Raw genomic sequence first — 19,980 nt, 5'->3', positions numbered from 1 at the left:
GTGTCATTAGAAAGAATGAATGGACAGATATAAAGGGAAAATTAGATAAATCATTGAATTCCCAAAGTAAGCGGGTTGATATTGAAGAGAAAACCCTGGACAGGCATGCGCAGATTACTATCTCTGGCTACTCGGATGCTGTCTGCAGAGCTTTTGAAAAGCTCAGTGAATTTGTCAAAAAGAACACAATTATTCAAAGAAGCATTCCTTTTAAGTCCTGCGGAGTGCTGCACTTTTTGATGGCCTTTGGAAAAATTAATGTTCCAGGTGTTCAAATAGAAGTGTTTGACAAGAAAAATCATGCAAGTGTTTCTGTCGTTGGTCCTGAAGAGAATGTCTGTCAGGCAGAGGATATACTTTCAAGTCAAGCTTCCAAAATAGTTACTAAGATGTTCAAAATAAGCACACCAGGAATAAAGCAGTCTTATAAAGAAAATGAAGAATATCTTGTTTCCACAGCAAAGAGAAAGTTTCATTGTATTGTAAGACTTATTGAGCACATGGAAGGTAATGGTGACTTGAGCCCGACTTCCTGTAAAGTACAGATGCCTAATGGACCTGTCATTACTGTTTATAAAGGAGACTTGTGTAAGAGTCAGGTTGATGCCGTTGTTAATGGCTCAAATGAAGACCTGAAGCATATTGGTGGTCTTGCAAAAGCTCTGTCAGATGCAGCTGGAACGGTGTTGCAAAAGGACTGTGATTGGATTATTAAATGTCGAGGATCTCTTCTGCCTGGTGAGGCCGTTCTTACTGAATCTGGCAAACTACCGTGTTCCGCAGTGATTCATGCAGTTGGTCCAAGGTGGTCAGATACCGATCCAAACACAGCTAAAAAGAGATTAAGAAGCGCCTTGAAGGAGAGTCTACGTCTACCAGAAGCTTATAACTTTAAATCTATAGCAATCCCTGCTATTAGTTCTGGAATATTTGGATTTCCACTGGATTTATGTGCTGAAATAATTGCCATGACAGTCAGGGAACACTGTGCAAACTTACAAGGAGGGAGGACACTCAATGAGATCCACTTGGTAAATAATGATGCTCAATCTGTCCATGCTGTTTCCCATGCTGTTCAGAAAATATTTGGTGACCTGATAAATAGTTCACAGCAGGTCAGGATTGCCTCAGGCAACATGAGAAACAGAAGTATTAAATGTCTCCATGAAGCCCAAACTAAAGAAGGTCTAAACATCCTTGTCGTCAAAGGAAATATTCAAGATATGAGAGTAAGACTTCAGTGTAACTTATTTATTTGAAATTGGTAGTAATTCCAGAAATTGTATTTTACCATTATTTTTAAATTTGACTTCCTAGTGTCATTGTCAACATCATTGGAATGGATCTGGACCTTACTTCAGGTGCAGTTTCCGAAGCAATATTAGAGAAAGCCGGCCCAAGCCTCAAACAATTACTGTGGGAAGAACAGAAGAGAAAACAACCTTTCATGGGAATGGTATATGAAACTCAAGGATGTAATCTTGACTGTAATGAAGTGTATCATGCTGTTGTTCCTCGTTGGGAACAAAGTAGGAATGCAGAAAAGGTAACACATTTTATTGTTTGCACCTGTGGAGCAAATCATATTTTTTGAAAATTCTGCATTGACTTGAAGATTAAATGTAAAATTGCGATTCAGGTCTTGAAAGGCATAATCAGAGATTGCCTGAAGAACAATGAAGGGTCGCAGCAGGATTCCATCGCATTCCCGGCAATTAGTAGTAGCAAGCTATCTTTCCCAAAGGATGTTGTTGCAAACGTTATGTTTAAAGCAGTTCTGAAGTTCAGCTCTGAGAGACGGTCAGCTCACCTTAAGAAAGTTTACTTTGTGGTACATCCTGATGATCGTCTTGTTGTTCAGGTGAGGATTAGAAGAAAATTACATACCTTGTACTAAATGTTTTTAGCTATAACTTTTTTGACATATTGAGCATTTTTTCCTTGATTCTGTTTTGTATTTTCTATAGAAATAATAATTTGATGAAGTATTTTCAGGGTTATTCAGGTTCCATATGGAATGTGTTTCTGGAACTCTGAACTATTGTTGATTCATTTGCCATCTTGTTGACAACTTCAAATCCTTCCAAATCAATGCACCTTCAAAAGCTAATTTCCTTTCCTTTAATTAACTGCTTCGGTTCACCAAATCCTCAACAATTCTCACAACTCTTTTACAGATTTGTTCTATTTCAATGGCAGTGATACCGTTCTTGGCCTTAGCTAGTTATATGGTGATGAATATTCTTCCTACATGGGCTTCATTTTACTGCATAATGTCATCATTACATCGTTGCTCTTGCACTGAGTTTTGTTATGTTTTAAAACAATAAAGTTTGTTCCTTTCAAGCTATCTAAACAGATGATTCACTATTTGTGATTAAGGCTCTTGTACTGAATCCACACCGGAGTCTCCTTTCATCTATGAAAAGATCTCTTTATCTCGTGTTTTTAATTATTATTGCTCTTGTTGCCGTTCACGCAGTTAGTGTTTTTTTGCGCTTGGGAGTTGATGTTTTTCTTTGAACTGCATCCATGGTTTTCTTTGTTATGTAGCTGTCTGGAGGAGATGAATCTCAGTTGTATACTGCGTGCATAGTTTGATAATAAACGTACCTGCAACTTTTATTTTTTCTCAACCCAAGCTGGTAAAACCTGATGTATGGGCATAGCCAAGCACACTCATTTCTCAATTCCTGGAAATGTTTGGACTATTCTATGGTGTTTAGTATTGTGGCTTTCTGGAGATTTACATAAATATTGCTGTGTCGGCCTGATTGTTCGATGCTATTGTGTAGTGACTTTGGGATGTTACCACTTGGGACAATGTATATATACCCTGTTCATGTTCCATAGTCTTTCAATTTCCTCTTTTAATTCAGCATTTTTCTGGTGTTTTTAATATCATCATTATTGTATTGAAAAATATTTTTTCTCAGATCAAGCTGGTAAAACCTGAGGTATGGGCATAGCCAAGCACACTCATGTCTCAATTGCTAGGGACTTTTGGACTACTTTAGTAGTATTTAGTATTGTAGCTTCCTGAAGTTTTACATAGATATACAGTAGCTGTGTAGCCCTATTTGTTTAATGGGATTGTTTAGTGACTTTGGGATGATACCAGTTGTAGATATTAAGAACATAAGAAATAGGAGCAGGAATAGGCCATCTGGTCCATCGAGCCTGCTCCACCATTCAATAAGATGATGGTGGATTTGACCAATGACTCATCTCCACCTACCTGCCTTTTCCCCATAACCCTTAATTCCCTTACTGTGCAAAAATCTATCCAAGCTTGTCTTAAACATATTTACTGAGGTAGCCTCCACTGCTTCATTGGGCAGAGAATTCCACAGATTCTCCACTCTCTGGGAAAAGCAGTTCCTCTTCATCTCTGTCCTAAATCTACTCCCCCGAATCTTGAGACTATGTCCCCAAGTTCCAGTCTCATCTACCAGTGGAAACAACTTTTCTGCGTCTATCTTATCTATCCCTTTCATAATTTTATATGTTTCTGTAAGATCTCCACTCATTCTTCTGAATTCCAGCGAGTACAGTCGCAGCCGACTCAATCCTCCTCATAGTCTAACCCCCCATCTCTTGACTCAACCTAGAGAACCTCTCCTCTGCAATGCCTCCAAAGCCAGTATATGCTTACTCAAGTAAGAAGACTAGAACTGCTTGCAGTACTCCAGGTGCGGCCTCACCAGTACCCTATACAGTTGCAGCAACACTTTCCTGCTCTTAAAGTCAATCCCTCTGGCAATGAAGACCAATATTCCATTTACCTTCTTGATAACCTGCTGCACCTGTAAGTCAACCTTCTGTGATTCATGCACAAGCACTCCCAAGTCCCTCTGCACAGCAGCATGCTGCAACTTTTTACCATTTAAATCAGGGGTCAGCGACCTTTTTGCCTCTGTGGGCCGGATCGCGTATTAATTAGTGGATGGTGGGCCAGATAAATGCTATAAAACACTTGAAATATGGGAATTATCCATTTAAATACACCTAGTTATGTTTTGCCTCAAATTAAAGAATAACTCATGCTGGAAAATCATTTGTGCTTAACGTTGCCTACTCCTAATTTAAATAATAATCTGCTCTTCCATTTCTCCTAAAGTGGATGACCTTGCATTTACCAACATTATACTCCATATGCCAGATCCTTGCCCACTCACTTAACCTATCTATATCTCTCTGCAGACTCTCTGTACCTTCCACACAATTTGCTTTTCCATTCAACTTAGTATCATCAGCAAACTTAGACACACTACACTCGGTCCCTCTTCCAGATCGTTAATGTATATCGTGAACAATTGCAGGCCCAGCACCGACTCCTGCAGCACACCGCTCACCACTGATTGCCAAGCAGAGTAACACCCATGTTTCCCAACTCTCTGCTTTCTGTTAGTTAATCTATCCTCTGTCCTTGCTAATCCATCACCCCCAACTCTATGCATCCTTATCTTATTGATAAGTCTTTTATGTGGCACCTTATCAAACGCCTTCTGGAAGTCCAAGTAATAACCTCCATCATTTCCCCTCTGAAGATATAACGAGCACAGTGGATAGTGGAAGAACTCCAGTAAGTTTGTCAAACAGGATCTGCCTTTGCTGAGTCCATGCTGCATCTGCCTGATGGATCCATTTCTTTCCAGATGCCTTGCTATTTCTTCTTTAGCCATCACCAATGCCTGTATTGTAACTTCTGCTGTCTTGTTTTGTCCTATCATCTGCCTGCCCTTCTTGTCAGTCTGACTGCACACTACCTTTGCTTTTTTACCATCCATCCTATCCTGAGCCCCTTCACCCAGTTCCCAAGGCAAATTAGTTTAAACCCTCCCCAACAGCTCGAACAAACTTGCCACGAGTATATTGGTCCCCCTCGGGTTCCTCTTGTGCAGGTCATATCTCCCCTAGAAGAGATCCCAAGAACCTTCCTGCAATAGCTTCTCAACCACACATTAATCTGCCAGATCATACTGCTTCTACTTTCACTGGCAGTCCAGAAATTAGTACCCTGAAGGTCCTGCTTCTCAGCTTTCTGCCTAACTGTCTAAAATCTCTCTTCAGGACCTCTTTGCTTTTCGTTCCGATGTTATTGGTACCAATATTTACCAAGACATCTGGCTGCTTTCCCTCCCCCTCCAAAACGTTATGGATGCAATCCAAGATGTCCCTGACCCTGGCACCTGTGAGACAACACACCATCTGGGTGTTCAGTTCACATTCGCAGAATGTATTTTTTTTTATGAGTTTGTATTTTAAAGCAAAATTTTGGAGATGTTTGCCGCTTAATTGTGCCAGTGTAAGCAATCATATTATTATTTCTTTCTTTTATTTGCACAGTTTATTGTCTTTTGCACATTGGTTATCTCCGCTGTTGGTGGGGTCTTTCATTGATTCTATATTGGTTATTGGATTTTTTGAGTATGCCCACAAAAATTGAATCTCAGGGTTGTACATGGTGATGTACTTTGTACATGTACTTCAACAATAAATTTACTTTGAACTTTGAACAGATCTACTCCTCTGACTCATATGGTTCCTACTTTCTGTGTATTTCGTTATGATACCAGCAACCCACAAATCTCTACAAAGCTCAAATCTTTACAGAGAGACACTTATGAAAATAAAACTTTACCTGAGATGCAATCCCTTTCTAGTTTCTTACTTTCAATATCGCTTCCTATTGCAACCTTGCAACTGTGTGGATTATAGTCACTGACAAGAATTATTGAGATTAAACTTATTTTGCCCAATTCACACAGTGAAGCCTGCTGGTATCAAATTGTCAATAGTGTGTTTTGCTTCTGTTGGTGTTCAAGGACTTTGAGTTATTACCAAAAAATGTATGTGGTGTATTTGTGAGTGATTTAAGATGTTGAAAGTCATAAATATGTACAGCACAGAAAGCAGCCCCCTTTTACCCAACTCACACATGCTGATGTCTGTCTGAGCTGGTCCCGTTGGTCCATATTTGTCCCGTAACCCTCCAAACCAGGGGTTCTCAACTTGGGGTCCACGGACCCCTCTGTTAATGGTAAGGCTCCATGGCATTAAAAAGGCTAGGAACCCCTGCTCTAAACATTTACCTGTCCTGTAAACATTATAATTATACCAGCCTGTACAGCTTCCTCACATACCCACCATACTCTGTGTGGAAAAGGCCTCCCCTTGGCTCCTTTTTTTAATTCTGTCTCCCCTCACCTTAAATCCCTGTCCTGTAGTTTTAGACTCCCCTGTATGGGTAAAAGACTGCAACCATTCACCTTATCCACCCTCTTCATGATTTTATAAATCTGTAAGGTCTCCCATAAGTCCTCTTTGCTTCAGGAATAAAAGTCCCACTGTCCCCACTGTCTCCTTATAACTCAAACCCTCTTGTCTCAGTAACAGCCTCGTGGTTTTTTCCTGCGCATTTTCCAGATTCGTGGCATCCTTCCTATAGCTGTGTGACCAGATCTGTGCAAAGTACACCAAGTGTGGTCTCACCAGCAATTTGTACAGTGACAATATGATGTCCCAACTCCTGTAATCAATGCCCCGACCACTGAAGGTGAGTGTACTAAGCTCCTCCTTCACTGCCCTGTCTACCTGAGTCACTACATCTAGGGAGCTGTCTACTTCTATCTCTAGGTCACTCTATTCTACATTCTTCAGAGCACTACCATTCACTGTTAAGTCCTGGTTTAACTTACTAAAATACAATACTTCACATGTTTGATCCTTGGCCCACTTTCACAGTTCATCTAGGTCCTGTTGGAATCTTAAATAGTCTTCTCCATTGTCCATGATACCAACAGTTTTGATGTCATCTGCAAACTTGTTAACCATCTACTAATTTACAAATTACATTATCATCACAGTCCTGAACTTCAGAATCGGGTTTGAAACCACCAGCATATGTCGTGAGATTTGTTGACTTTGCATTAGCAGTACAGAGCAATACCTAAAAGTAGAGGGGGAAAAAACTGTGAATTACAGTCTGAATATACATATATATTAAATGGCTAAATTAAATAAGTAGTGCAAAAAATAGAAATAAAGAAGTGTTGAGGTAGTGTTCAAGGGTTCAATGTCCATTTAGGAATCGGATGGCAGAGGGGAAGAAGCTATTCCTGAATCATTGAGTGTGTGCCTTCAGGCTTCTGTACCTCCTCCCTGATGGTAGCAATGAGGCATGTCGTGGGTGATAGGGATCCTTAATTCCACTTCTGATGATATAAGTTGTATTTTTGACTCATGAGGGACATTTAACATTCCAATTGTAAATTCACGGTTTGCTTAAATATAATACTGATTAAAATTAGTCACACCTTTTTAATACATCTTGGTTGGCATGGAAACAATGGACCAAAGGGCCTGTTCCTTTGCTGCACTGTTGTAGATATGGTAATTAGGACCAAAAAGCAAATAACAGTAAATTATGAAAATAAGTCAGCCAGTCAGGCAGTGTCTGTACAGTAGGGGTTCCCAACCCGGGGTTCACAGACCCCTTGGTTAAAGGCAGGGGTCCACAACATAAAAAAGTTGTGAACCTCTGCTGTAGAGGGAAAAGGAGTCAATAATATAGGTTGATGATATTTCATCATTTGCTGTTCATTTAAATTACATAAGTGCTAGGTAATTGGGTCGTAATGAAAGCTTTTGGCACATTGGGGTTCATAAATAAAATTATTGAGTACAGGAGATGGGATGTTATGTTGCAGTTGTATAAGACATTGGTGAGACCAGATATTGAGTATTGTGTGCAGTTTTGGTCACCTACGTACAGGAAAGATGTAAACATGGAAAGAGTGCAGAGAAAATTTACAGGGATGTTGCAGGTCTGGAGGACCTGAGTTGTAAGGAAAGATTGAATAGGTTCGGACTTTATTTCTTAGAACATAGAAGATTGAGAGGAGATTTGATAGAGGTATACAAAATAATGAGGGGTTCAGATAGGGTAAATACAAGCAGGCTTTTTCAACTGAGGTTCAGTGGGTCTGCAAGTAGAGGTCATGGTTTAAGGGTGAAAGGTGAAAAGTTTAAAGGAGAACGTGAGGGAAAACTTCTTCACTCAGAGTGTTGTGAGAGTGTGGAACGAGCTGCCAGCATAAGTGGTGCATGCAAGCTCGATTTCAATGTTTTAAGAGAAGGTTGGACAAGTACATGGATGGGAGGGATATGGAGGGCTATGGTCACGGTGCAGGTCGATGGAAGTGGGCAGTTTAAATGACTCGGCATGGACTAGGTCGGCCAGAGGGCCTGTTTCAGTGATGTACTTTTCTGTGACTCTACTATAGACCTGATCTAAGTAGCTATCTTTGCTTAGTGACACACAAAGTGCTGGAGGAACTCAGCAAGTCAGGCGGAATCTCTGGGGGGAAATAAACAATCGACGGAGGATGAGAGGTGACCTGATAGAGGTGTATAAGATGATGAGAGGCATTGATGGTGTGGATAATCAGAGGCTTTTTCCCAGGGCTGAAATGGTTGCCACAAGAGGACACAGGTTTAAGGTGCTGGGGGGTAGGTACAGAGGACATGTCAGGGGTAAGTTTTTTACTCAGAAAGTGGTGACTGCGTGGAATGGGCTGCTGGCAACGGTGGTGGAGGCGGATACAATAGGGTCTTTTAAGAGACTGTTGGATAGGTACATAGAGCTTAGAAAAATAGAGGGCTATGGGTAACCCTAGTAATTTCTAAGATAGGGACATGTTCAGCACAACTTTGTGGGCTGAAGGGCCTGTATTGTGCTGTAGGTTTTCTATGTTTCTATTTTGGGCTGAGACCCTTCATGGGGACTGGGAAGGAAGTGGGCTGAAACCAGAATAAGCAGGTGCAGGGAGGAGAAGGTTTGCAAACTGGCAGGTGGAGGGTGAGACCAGGGGAGGGGAGAAGGTGAGTGGGTGGGGAAGTAGGGATGGAGTGAGAAGCCAGGAGGTGGTAGATGTTCAGAGATGTTAATACCCAGCAAATAGAAACTTTCCATTACTGATCCCTCAATGAGGTCTGGTGTGTGATTCTCAACTTCCCCTTCCTGAAGTCTTCAATCAGCTCCTTGGTCTTAGTGACGCTGAGTGCATGGTTGTTGTTCTGATACCACTCGACCAGCTGATCTGTCTCAGTCCTGTAGCCTCCTCATCACCATCTGAAATTTTGCCAACAACAGTTAAGGAAGGTGATGGGAAGGTGTGAGACGTTTACCAGATGGAGAATGGAAAAGGAGAGAAGGGTGTTGTGAGTAATTACTGGACATTAGAGAAATTGATGTTTATGCATCAGGTTGGAGACTACCCAGATGGATAACCAGTGTTGCTCCTTCAGCCTAAGTTTAGCAGAGGAGGAGAAGTTTCTCCAGCGTTTTGTATGCGTTGTTCCAGATATACCAAATCCCCTGTTTATACTTTATGTCCTTGTTTAGTAGGTTTCCATTTTTTTTACCCAACATTATGGAATTTCGAACATAGAATATAACCACCTACAATGTTGTGCCAACCTTTTAATCTACTAGATTTACAAGGATGTTGCCTGGATTGGGGAGCATGCCTTATGAGAATAGGTTGAGTAAGTTCGGCCTTTTCACCTTGGAGCGACGGAGGATGAGAGGTGACCTGATAGAAGTGTACAAGATAATGAGAGGCATTGATCGTGTGGATAAGACCATAAGACCATAAGACAAAGGAGCAGTAGTCGGCCATTTGGCCCATCGAGTCTGCTCCGTCATTTTATCATGAGCTGATCCATTCTCCCATTTAGTCCCACTCCCCCACCTTCTCACGATAACCTTTGATGCCCTGGCTACTCAGATATCTATCAATCTCTGCCTTAAATACACCCAATGACTTGGCCTCCACTGCCACCTGTGGCAACAAATTCCATAGATTCGCCACCCTCTGGCTAAAAAAAATTTCTTCACATTTCTGTTCTGAAAGGGCGCACTTCAATCCTTAAGTCATGCCCTCTCGTACTAGACTCCCCCATCATGGGAAACAACTTTGCCACATCCACTCTGTCCATGCCTTTCAACATTCGAAATGTTTCTATGAGGTCTCCGCTCATTCTTCTAAACTCCAAGGAATACAGTTCAAGAGCGGACAAACATTCCTCATCTGTTAACCATCTCGTTCCCGGAATCATTCTAGTGAATCTTCTCTGTACCCTCTCCAATGTCAGCACATCTTTTCTTAAATAAGGAGACCAAAACTGCCCACAGTGCTCCAAGTGAGGTAGAATGGGACAGTCAGAGGCTTTTTCCCAGGGCTGAAATGGCTAGCACAAGAGGGCATAATTTTAAGGTGCTTGGAAGTAGGTACAGAGGAGCTGTCGGGGTAGGTTTTTTATGCAGAAAGTGGTGAGTGCGTGGAATTGGCTTCTGGCAGCGGTTGTGGAGGTGGATACGATAGGGTATTTTAAGAGACGCCTGGATGGTAGTTCTAGGGTAAGGGCATGTTCTGCACAGCTTTGTGGGCCGAAGGGCCTGTATTATGCTGTAGGTTTTCTATGTTGCTACTCTAAGGTCAGTCTAACTCTTCCCTCCCATATAGCTCTCCATTTTTTTTCTTACATCAATATACCTTTCCAAGAGTCTCATAAATGTCCCTAATGTATCTGCCTCTACCACCATCCTTGGCATTTCACTCCATGCACTCACCACTCTCCGTGTATTAAAAAAAACAGCTTACCTCTGACATCAGCTCTATACTTTCCTGCAATCACCTTAAAATTATGCCCCCTTGTATTAGCCATTTCCATCCTGAAAAAAAGTCATCTTGTACACCTTTATCAAGTCACTTCTCATTCTTCTTTGCTTCAAAGAGAAAACCCCAAGGTCGTTCAGTCTGTCCTCATAAGATCTGTTCTGTAATCCAGGCAGCAACATGGTAAATCTCCTCTGCACCTTCTCTAAAGCTTCCACATACTTCCTATAATGGGGCAACCAGAACTGAACACAATATTCCAAGTGTGATCTAACCAGGGTTTTATAGAGTTGTGACAGAATCAGAATCAGGTTTATTATCACCAACATGTGACGTGAAATTTGTTAACTTAGTAACAGCAGTTCAATGCAAACATAATCTAGCAGGGAAAAAAAAATAAAATAAATATAATAAACAAGTAAATCAATTACAGTATATGTATATTGAACAGATTTTTTAAAAAGTGCAAAAACAGAATTACTGTATTTCTTTTTAAGTGAAATCGTGTCCAAAGATTCAATGTCCATTTAGGAATCGGATGGCAGAGGGGAAGAAGCTGTTCCTGAATCACTGAGTGTGTGCCTTCAGGCTTCTGTACCTCCTACCTGATGGTAACAGTGAGAAAAGGGCATGCCCTGGGTGCTGGAGGTCGTTAATAATGGACACTGCCTTTCTGAGACACCACTCCTTGAAGGTGTCTTGGGTACTTTGTAGGCTAGTACCCAAGATGGAGCTGACTAGATTTACAACCTTCTGCAGCTCCTTTTGGTCCTGTGCAGTAGCCCCTCCATACCAGACAGTGATACAGCCTGTCAGAATGCTCTCCATGGTACAACTATAGAAGTTTTTGGGTGTATTTGTTGACATGCCAAATCTCTTCAAACTCCTAATAAAGTATAGCCGCTGTCTTGCCTTCTTTATAACTACATCGATATGTTGGGACCAGGTTAGATCCTCAGAGATCTTGACACCCAGGAACTTGAAGCTGCTCACTCTCTCCACTCCTGATCCCTCTAAAGATTGGTATGTGTTCCTTCATCTTACCCTTCCTGAAGTTCACAATCAGCTCTTTCGTCTTACTGACGTTGAGTGCCAGGTTGTTGCTGTGGCACCACTCCACTAGTTGGCATATCTCACTCCTGTATGCCCTCTCATCACCACCTGAGATTCTACCAACAATGGTTGTATCAACTGCAAAATCTCTTTGTTCCCCCACCCTGCTAAGAATATAGCCAGTAACCCTGTAGTCTGTGACAAATTCAACTATCCAGAGTGGATCACCTCACACTCCACCTCAAACTACACTCTTCCTTCTTTGTGAAAGCCACTCTGAAGCCACCCAGCCGAGTTTCCCTGGATTCCGTGCCTCCTAATCTTCTGAATGGGCTTACTATGGGGAACCTTATCAAATGCCTTACTAAAATCTATATGCACCACATGCACTGCTCTACCTTCATAAATATGCTTTGTTACATCCTCAAAGTATTCAGTCTGACTCATGAGTAATGAGCTGCCCCTCACAAAAGGCATGCTGAATAACCCTCATCCAAATGCTCATAAATCCTGTCTCTAAGAATCTTCTCCAATAATTTCCCCACAAGGTTCAAAGGTACAATTATTATCAAAGTATGTATGCAGTATGGAAACCGGCATGATGGGCCACAAAGCTCGTGACAGACTTTAGTCTTAAAATAAATGTATGCAGTATACAACCCTGAGATTCATGTTCCACGAAAGAAAGACAACCATGGAAGCTGTTCAAAGAAAAACATCACCCCCCCACGCAAAAAGCAACAAATTGCACAAACAGCAACAAGAACATCAAACCACCCCTCCCCACGCAAAAAGCAACAAATTGTGCAAATGGCAACAAGAGAGAATGAGCACCACTGAAGACTGGCTGATGTATACTCACTAGTATATTATTAAGATGGTGATTCGGTGTGTTTCTTGGAATATTAACAGTGTTTTGTTGTATAGGCAATGTCTCAGGAGTTCCAAAAGGTTTTTACAAAGCAGCAAAACACTGCAGTTCCTATTGATCAGCCGAAATCCACGGGTAGGTCACTGTTTATTGCAAATGCTGATTAGATCTTGTTTATTTTCCCAGACCACAAACAGATTAAAAAATATATACTTTGTTGTCAAGTGCAAGGTTTCTTCATCTTTGTTAGATTGTAAATATTTAAAACTTCAATAAAAATACTTTGCTTCCTCTTCTTCGCTCTCTCTGAAGATTTTCTTTTAAGTAAATACTCCACTAAATTTTTTAAAGGAAATTCGTGAGTCCTTTTCAGGCTTGCTTCCACAATGTCAGGAAGTGAAAATGAGCTGAGAAGTAAAATTACTGGATATGGTTAGTAACAGGTCTTGAGGTTACTGACACAGGGAAAATGTAATATCTTCAACCTCGGGCCACTGGAAATTGATGCTGTGCATTCTACAGTGAGAAATGCATTTTCTGCATGCCTACGGTCCTTTTCATCACTTATTATGCATGTTGGAATAATGTCTAGATCCCGAGAAGGCTACCGTTCACACAGCATGCAAGTAACTCAGGGGAAATCAGCCTCTCACACAAAATGCTGGTGGAACGCAGCAGGCCAGGCAGCATCAATAGGAAGAGGAACAGTCGACATTTCGGGCCGAGACCCAGCATCTACACATTTCCTCGTGTTTGCGTTTTTAGAAATCAGCCTGTCTAGTTTAGTCCCTTCCAAACTACATCTGTGACACCTCGCACATTCTTGATCTTTTCAATAATTTCAGGTTCCCTGGCCCCCATCATCTTATTTTTACCATGGAAGTCCAGTCCCTATACACCTCCATCCCCACCAGGAAGGCCTCAAAGCTCTGTTTTTTTCTGGATACCAGAGCTAACCTGTTACCCTCCACCACTCTCCTCCGCCAAGCAGAACTTGTCCTCACTCTAAATAATTTCTCCTTTGGCTCCTCCCACTTCTTTCACACAAAGGGGTTAGCCATGAGCACTCAATGGGTCCCAGCTATGCTTGTCTGTTTGTCGGTTACGTGGAACAGTCCATGTTCCAAGCCTACACTGGTGACCATCCCGCACTTTTCCGATGCTACATCGATGACTGCGTTGATGCTGCTTCTTGCACCCGTGCTGAACTCGTCAACTTCATCCATTTACCTCCAGCTTCCACTCTACCTTCAAATTGACCTGGCCCATTTCCGACACCTCCCTTCCCCTTCTCCATCTCACTGTCTCTATCTCTGGACTGAGCTTATCCACCAATGTCTATTACAAACCCATGGACTCTCACAGCAACCTGGGCTACACCTCATCCCACCCTGCTACTTGTAAAAACACCATCCCCTTCTCTCAATCCCACCATCTCCGCTGCATCTGCTCTCCGGATGAGGCTTTTCATTCTAAAACAAAGGAGATGTCCTTTTTCAAAGAAAGGGGATTCCTTTCCTCCACCATCAATGCTGCCCTCAACCGCATTTCTTCTGTTTCACGCACGTCTGCTCTTACTCCATCCTCCTGCCACCCTACCAGGGATAAGGTTCCTCTTTTCCTCAACTACCACTCCACTGGTCTCCATGTCCAGCACATAATTCTCCAAAACCTCCGCCACCTCCAACGGAATCCCACTACCAAGCACATCTTTCCCTCCCGCCCCCCACTTTCTGCTTTCAGCCGGGATTGTTCCCTGCATGACTCCCTTGTCCATTCGTCCCTCCTGGCAGTTATCCTTCCAAGCGGAACAAATGCTACACTTACCCCTATACTTCCTCCCTCACATTCAGGGCCCTAAACAGCCCTACCAGGTGAAGTGACACTTCACCTGTGAGTCTGTTGTGGTCATATACTGTGTTCGGTGCTCCCGGTGTGGCCTCCTGTATATCAGTGAGACCCAACATAGTTTGGGAGATCACTTTGCCGAGCATCTACGCTCCATCCACCAGAACAAGTGGGATCTCCCAGTAGCCGCCTATTTTAATTCCATTTCCCATTCCTATTCCGATATTTCCATCCACGGCTTCGTCCACTGTCGTGATGAGGCTACAGTTACATTGGCAGAACAATATCTTATATTTCATTTGGGTAGCCTCCAACCTGTTGGCACGAACATCAGTTTCTCAAACTTCTGGTAATGCTCCCCACACCCCGCTTCACTGTTTCCCATCCCCATATCCACACCCCCCCCACCTTATCTCCTTGCCCACCCATCGCCTGCCCTCTGCTGCTCCTCCCTTTTTCTTTCTTCCATGGCCTTCTGTCTCTTTCACCAATTAACTTCCTAGCTCTTTACTTCATCCCTCCCCCTCCAGCTTTACTTCATCCCTCCACCTATCATCTTGTAATTCTCTCTCCCCTTTTAAGTCTACTCCTCAGCTTTTTTTCTCCAGTCCTACTAAAGGGTTTTGGCCCGAAATGTCGATTGTACTGTTCTCCATATATGTTGCCTGGCCTGCTGAGTTCCTCCAGCATTTTGTGTGTGTGGCTTGGATTTCCAGCATCTGCAGATTTTCTCTTGTCTGTCTAGATCTTGATGGTTTATTCCCTGTATCCACCTTTTTGTCAGGAGGTCTCGACCTTGCCAAGCCTGATTGCGAAAAACAAAAAAATGTGAGGACTGCATAAGCAATGTATTATCATGTTTCTAAAGACTATTTGATTAGTAAAATAAAATGTTCTATGAAGAAATGTATAATTGAGGAGATATCTTGGAACCATTTTACAGGTCTTTTCATTGGAAACCTATCTGAGACTGCACCCGGTCAGGCTGAAATGCTCATAGGACCAATTTTACTACAAGTGGTACCAGGAGATATCACAAAGGAGAGCACAGATGTCATTGTCAACTCATCAAATGGCAATTTTACACTAAAAGCAGGTATTTTAACACATTGTTTCCAAGATAATTTGAAGAAGAATCCAATTCCCTTAATTTTCATATTGATTTTACTTGCTTAGAATTGGCTGCATTTTACTGTAATTGTACAATGGTGCTTTGCTGTTATTGCAACTTTTAACATTGTAGATGTGATTAAATTGGAAAATCCAGATGTCCCAAAGGTTTCAAAGTATATTAAATATCAGAGTAGCTGTAAGGTATACAACCTAAAATTCGTTCCCTTCACAGACATCCATGAAACAAAGAAACCCCATAGAATGAGAGAAACATCGAAAACCTGAAGTCTCCCTTGCGCAAGCGGCAACAGAAGTATTGACCCTCCCCCACGCCAGCAGAAGCCCTGACTCCCTACCCACCATTCAAGTCTCTGTCTCCGCCCCCCACTCTCTCCTCCCCAACACTCTCTCTCCCCGCCCTCTCTCCCACCCCCCTCCTCCCCCACTTCCACTCCCCCCATCTCTGTCTGTCTGTCTCTATATCTCTATCTCTCTCGTTCGCTCATTTGCAAAAATGAGAGCGGGGACCAGCAACTCGCTCTTCCCCCTTTCTCAAGGACAAACAGGCGCACTTTCTCCATCATAAAAGAGAGGGGCATCGCTTGAGCACAGGCCTTCCTCCGAGAGCAGCCGGTGATCAGCAAATACACCGTCTGCTGTCTTGATGTTCCAGTCCCACATAGCACTTCAGTTAGTGAAATCAGCAAGGAACCGGGTCACCCACAACTTCCGACCTCCCAGCCCCAAAGGTGTGCATCTTCCAGGCAGTTCCCTGAGATCGTGAAGCACTCGGCCACAGTCAGGAATCTGCCGAGTACGCCTGCTGCTCTATAGGTCCCATATTGCAGTCAATACAGATAGACATTAACAGATCTGGTCATTGCAAAGCATTGCAAAAATGAAGTAATTCTATTACGGATTTGTTGAGTATACCTGCAAGAAAATTAATCTCAGGGTTGTATATACTTTATACTTTATTGTCGCCAAACAATTGGTACTAGAACATACCATCATCACAGCGATATTTGATTCTGCGCTTCACACTCCCTGGATTACAAATATTAAATATTAAAAATAGTTAAAATTAGTAAATATTAAAATTTTAAATTAGAAATCATAAATAGAAAATAGAAAAATGGGAAGTAAGGTGGTGTGGCGACCCACTTTCTAGCACACACGAACCAGCTCACAAAACAGCGCGCGCAGGCAGAGGGCCGGCCCCAGAAAGGGCGCCAGGCCACCTTCACCAGCAGGGGGAAAATCCCGCGCGCGGAAAGGGTCTGGGAATATGCATTCCCACAGCAGTCTCACCCAGGGAGGGCGGGAATGGGAAGGCTTTAAAGCAGGCCGCGAAGTTTGAATAAATCTCTTCCATCACAACTCCAACTCACCGACTCCGTCTGGTTATTCAGGCGCTGTGTGTAGCGCACCGCTACATTTGGTGCAAAAAAACCAAGAGGCAGATCCGGATATTTGGAGGGTACAGCCCAGATCCGGGTCAGGATCTGAAATTCAGCAGTCTTATCACAGTTGGAAAGAGGCTGTTCCCAAATCTGGCCGTACAAGTTTTCAATGGTGACATACAAGAACTTTGATAATAAATTTACTTTGAATTGCTAATCTTCTCTGTTGAAGATAACTTAAAAAGTTAAGTCTAACACATATGGGATCAAAGGATTTATTTTAATGAAGGACAATTACTGCTGAAGAAACTCTCAAATGTTGGGTATGAATTTTATGTAGATGTCATCTCATTTGCTTAGGAAAAAGTAAGTACTTTTTCATAATCACTTTTTCAGGTGATTTTTAAGGCAAATGTAGTCTGTCTGGTTTCTCACTTCTATTATCCTATCTTTATTTCCCTAGCCACAGTATATTTTCTGTATAAGATTTGAAGTCAGCATTAGTTTGTTTTTTATATATTGTGGATTGTGCTGTGCCTCATTCAATGAATCAGACACTGCATAGAAATGGGGCTTCAGTCCACCGTCCTTCAAGTACCCCTTTTCTTTCACACTAATATTATCCTGACCCAGTTTATTCCCTGTACATTCCCATCAGCTCACCCCCATCAGCTACCACTTACCAATATTTATTTATTTTATTTAGTGACAGCGCCCTTTTGGCCCTTTGAGTCACGCTGCCACAGCAACCCCTGACAAGCCCGATTAACCCTAACCTAATCACAGGAAAATAATTAACCTATCTGGTACGTCTTTGGACTGGAAGGAAACCAGCAAACCCAGAGAAAACTTTTGCATTCCATGGGGAGGCTGTTCAGGCTCCTTACGGAACAGAATTGAACTCTGGAGCACCCTGAGCTGGAATAGCATCGTGCTAACGGCCATCCTGACATGGTGCCCAATGTACTACGGGAATTTACAGCAGTTAATTAACTAACTCCAACAATTCTAGCATGGGGGAGGAAACTTCAACATCTGGAGTCTTTGGCTTTTCGATGTTTCCATCATTCCACACAGTCACAAGGAGCATGTGCAAACTCCACATAGACAGCACACAAGGACCGAGTTGAACTCATCGGATCTGCAAGTGTGCTGCTGAGGACACTTCTGTCCAATTGATCATCATCTTGATGTTTCTTTCCTCATTCAGAGATGCTCCATGAGTGATGCCTCAATGGAATAGATTCCAGATTAGCAATGATTTCAGACGCTTACAAAATGCCCCATTGAGGCATCAGTAGACACCATGCTGAAAGAAAAATCTGGCCTTTGTTTGGTTTACAATAAAGCAGGATCATATTTAATCACATTTCATTTTGTCAAAAAGGAAAACTAAAAATGGAGACAATAAAAAGAGACAATACTCGTATTTGTGATGCAAAGACATACCTGTTTATTATTAGAATTAATCCACCAGCAATACTATTAAGTTTAGATCTCTGTCAATTCATGCACACTTACTTTTAAAGTATCAAATATGATCAATAAAAAGGCAGTTGTTGGTTAGGAACTGAGTTCCTCCGGCATTTTGTGTGTGTTACTCTGGTTAAGAATATTTTGGTTTTCCTATTAAATCAATCAACTCATTTGTAATTAAATTTCAGGTGTCTCCAAGGCGATTTTAGATGCTGCTGGTCCAACTGTGGAAGCTGAGTGCCATCAGAAAGGTTTGGAATTTGTTTTCTTCTACAGACCCAAGCAGCTTCTAGCTCAACAATCTCTTTGCCTTTCTGCCTATAATGTACAATAGGATTTTAACATGTTAGTATTAAACTTAAGCTTCCAACTGGCAGAATATTACGTTGCCTTGAAAAAGTATTCAGCCCCCACAATTATGTTCACATTTTACTCTCTCATTTTCTAAATTTAAAATATATTCAAGTTGGAATTTTGTTGAGCTAATCGATAAAATATTGTGCATCATGTCAAATCAAAAGAAAAATTCCAAAACGTCAACAATTTACTAAAAATTAAAAACCAAAATTGTGAGGCTGAAGAAGTATTCGTCCCCTTTTTAATTACTACACTAACTTTTCACAGATCCAATATTTTATATTACCTTACCAACTCATGCAAATTGTTGATTTAGAAAATTGGAGAATCACTTGTTTTCAATGAATTCATACAGTTCTCTGTGAGAAACAACTGTATGGTAGATTTTCAACAGGCCAAACCAAAACACAGACAAAAGATCATACAAGTCAAGTCAGGGAAATTATATGAAGAAACACAGATCTGGAGAAGGGTACAAGACTATCTCAGAGGCACGGGACACACCTCGGAACTCAGTGCAGTCCATTGTGAAAAAGTGGAAAAAATAGGAAACCAGAGCCACACTGCCTAGGTCAGGGTGCCCCTCTAAACTTAGCTGCCAGACAAGAATGGCACTTGTAAGAGAGGTCACTGTGACCCCAACAGTCACTCTGAGTAAGCTGCAGAAGTCACTGGCTGCAACTAGAGATGATGTTCATGGTTTCACAAACTCTAAGGGCTTGTACAAAATGGGTATTTATGGAACAGTGGCAAGCAAGAAGCCCTAGCTGAAGAAAAAACATATTCTTGCCCATAAAGACTTTGCAAAGTGTTACTTAGAAGATAATGTAAAGATGTGGAGGAAGGTCTTGCGGTCAGCTGAGACTGAAGAGGAACTTTTTGGCCTCAACACCAAGCAGTATGTGGGGCGTAAATCTGATTTCCCAAAAGACTACTGGTTATAATAGTTGTGAGAAGTGGTTCAACTAAGTACTGATCAAAGAAGAATGAATATTGTTGAATTCTTAGTTTTTCATGCTTTGGAATTCTCCCTGTTTTTTTGGTGAGGGGAGCTGTACTATGAAAAAAGGAGCCTGTGATTCACAAATAAAATATCTCGGTTAAGTTGATCAAAAATTCTGGTTGTAATGCTAATTTATGTGAACAAAGTGTTAGGGGCTGAATACTTTTACAA

The 19,980-nt window shown here is 41.9% G+C and overlaps 1 protein-coding gene across 1 annotated transcript in view; it reads left to right on the top strand.

Moving 5' to 3' along the window:
• LOC140199657 (protein mono-ADP-ribosyltransferase PARP14-like) overlaps nt 1-19,980 on the top strand; it is a 94,436-nt gene that overhangs the window by 43,856 nt on the left and 30,600 nt on the right. Inside the window, 6 exon segments of the mRNA XM_072262102.1 lie at nt 2-1,240; nt 1,318-1,546; nt 1,640-1,861; nt 12,666-12,744; nt 15,401-15,553; nt 18,638-18,700. Of these exon segments, the coding sequence (XP_072118203.1) occupies nt 2-1,240; nt 1,318-1,546; nt 1,640-1,861; nt 12,666-12,744; nt 15,401-15,553; nt 18,638-18,700 (1,985 nt within the window).

This window comes from Mobula birostris, chromosome 6 (assembly GCF_030028105.1).
Source record: "Mobula birostris isolate sMobBir1 chromosome 6, sMobBir1.hap1, whole genome shotgun sequence".
In the NCBI taxonomy this organism is placed as follows: domain Eukaryota; kingdom Metazoa; phylum Chordata; class Chondrichthyes; order Myliobatiformes; family Myliobatidae; genus Mobula; species Mobula birostris.
The sequence above is the reverse complement of the archived record's forward strand: the minus strand, read 5'-3'. Positions and strand labels throughout refer to the sequence as shown.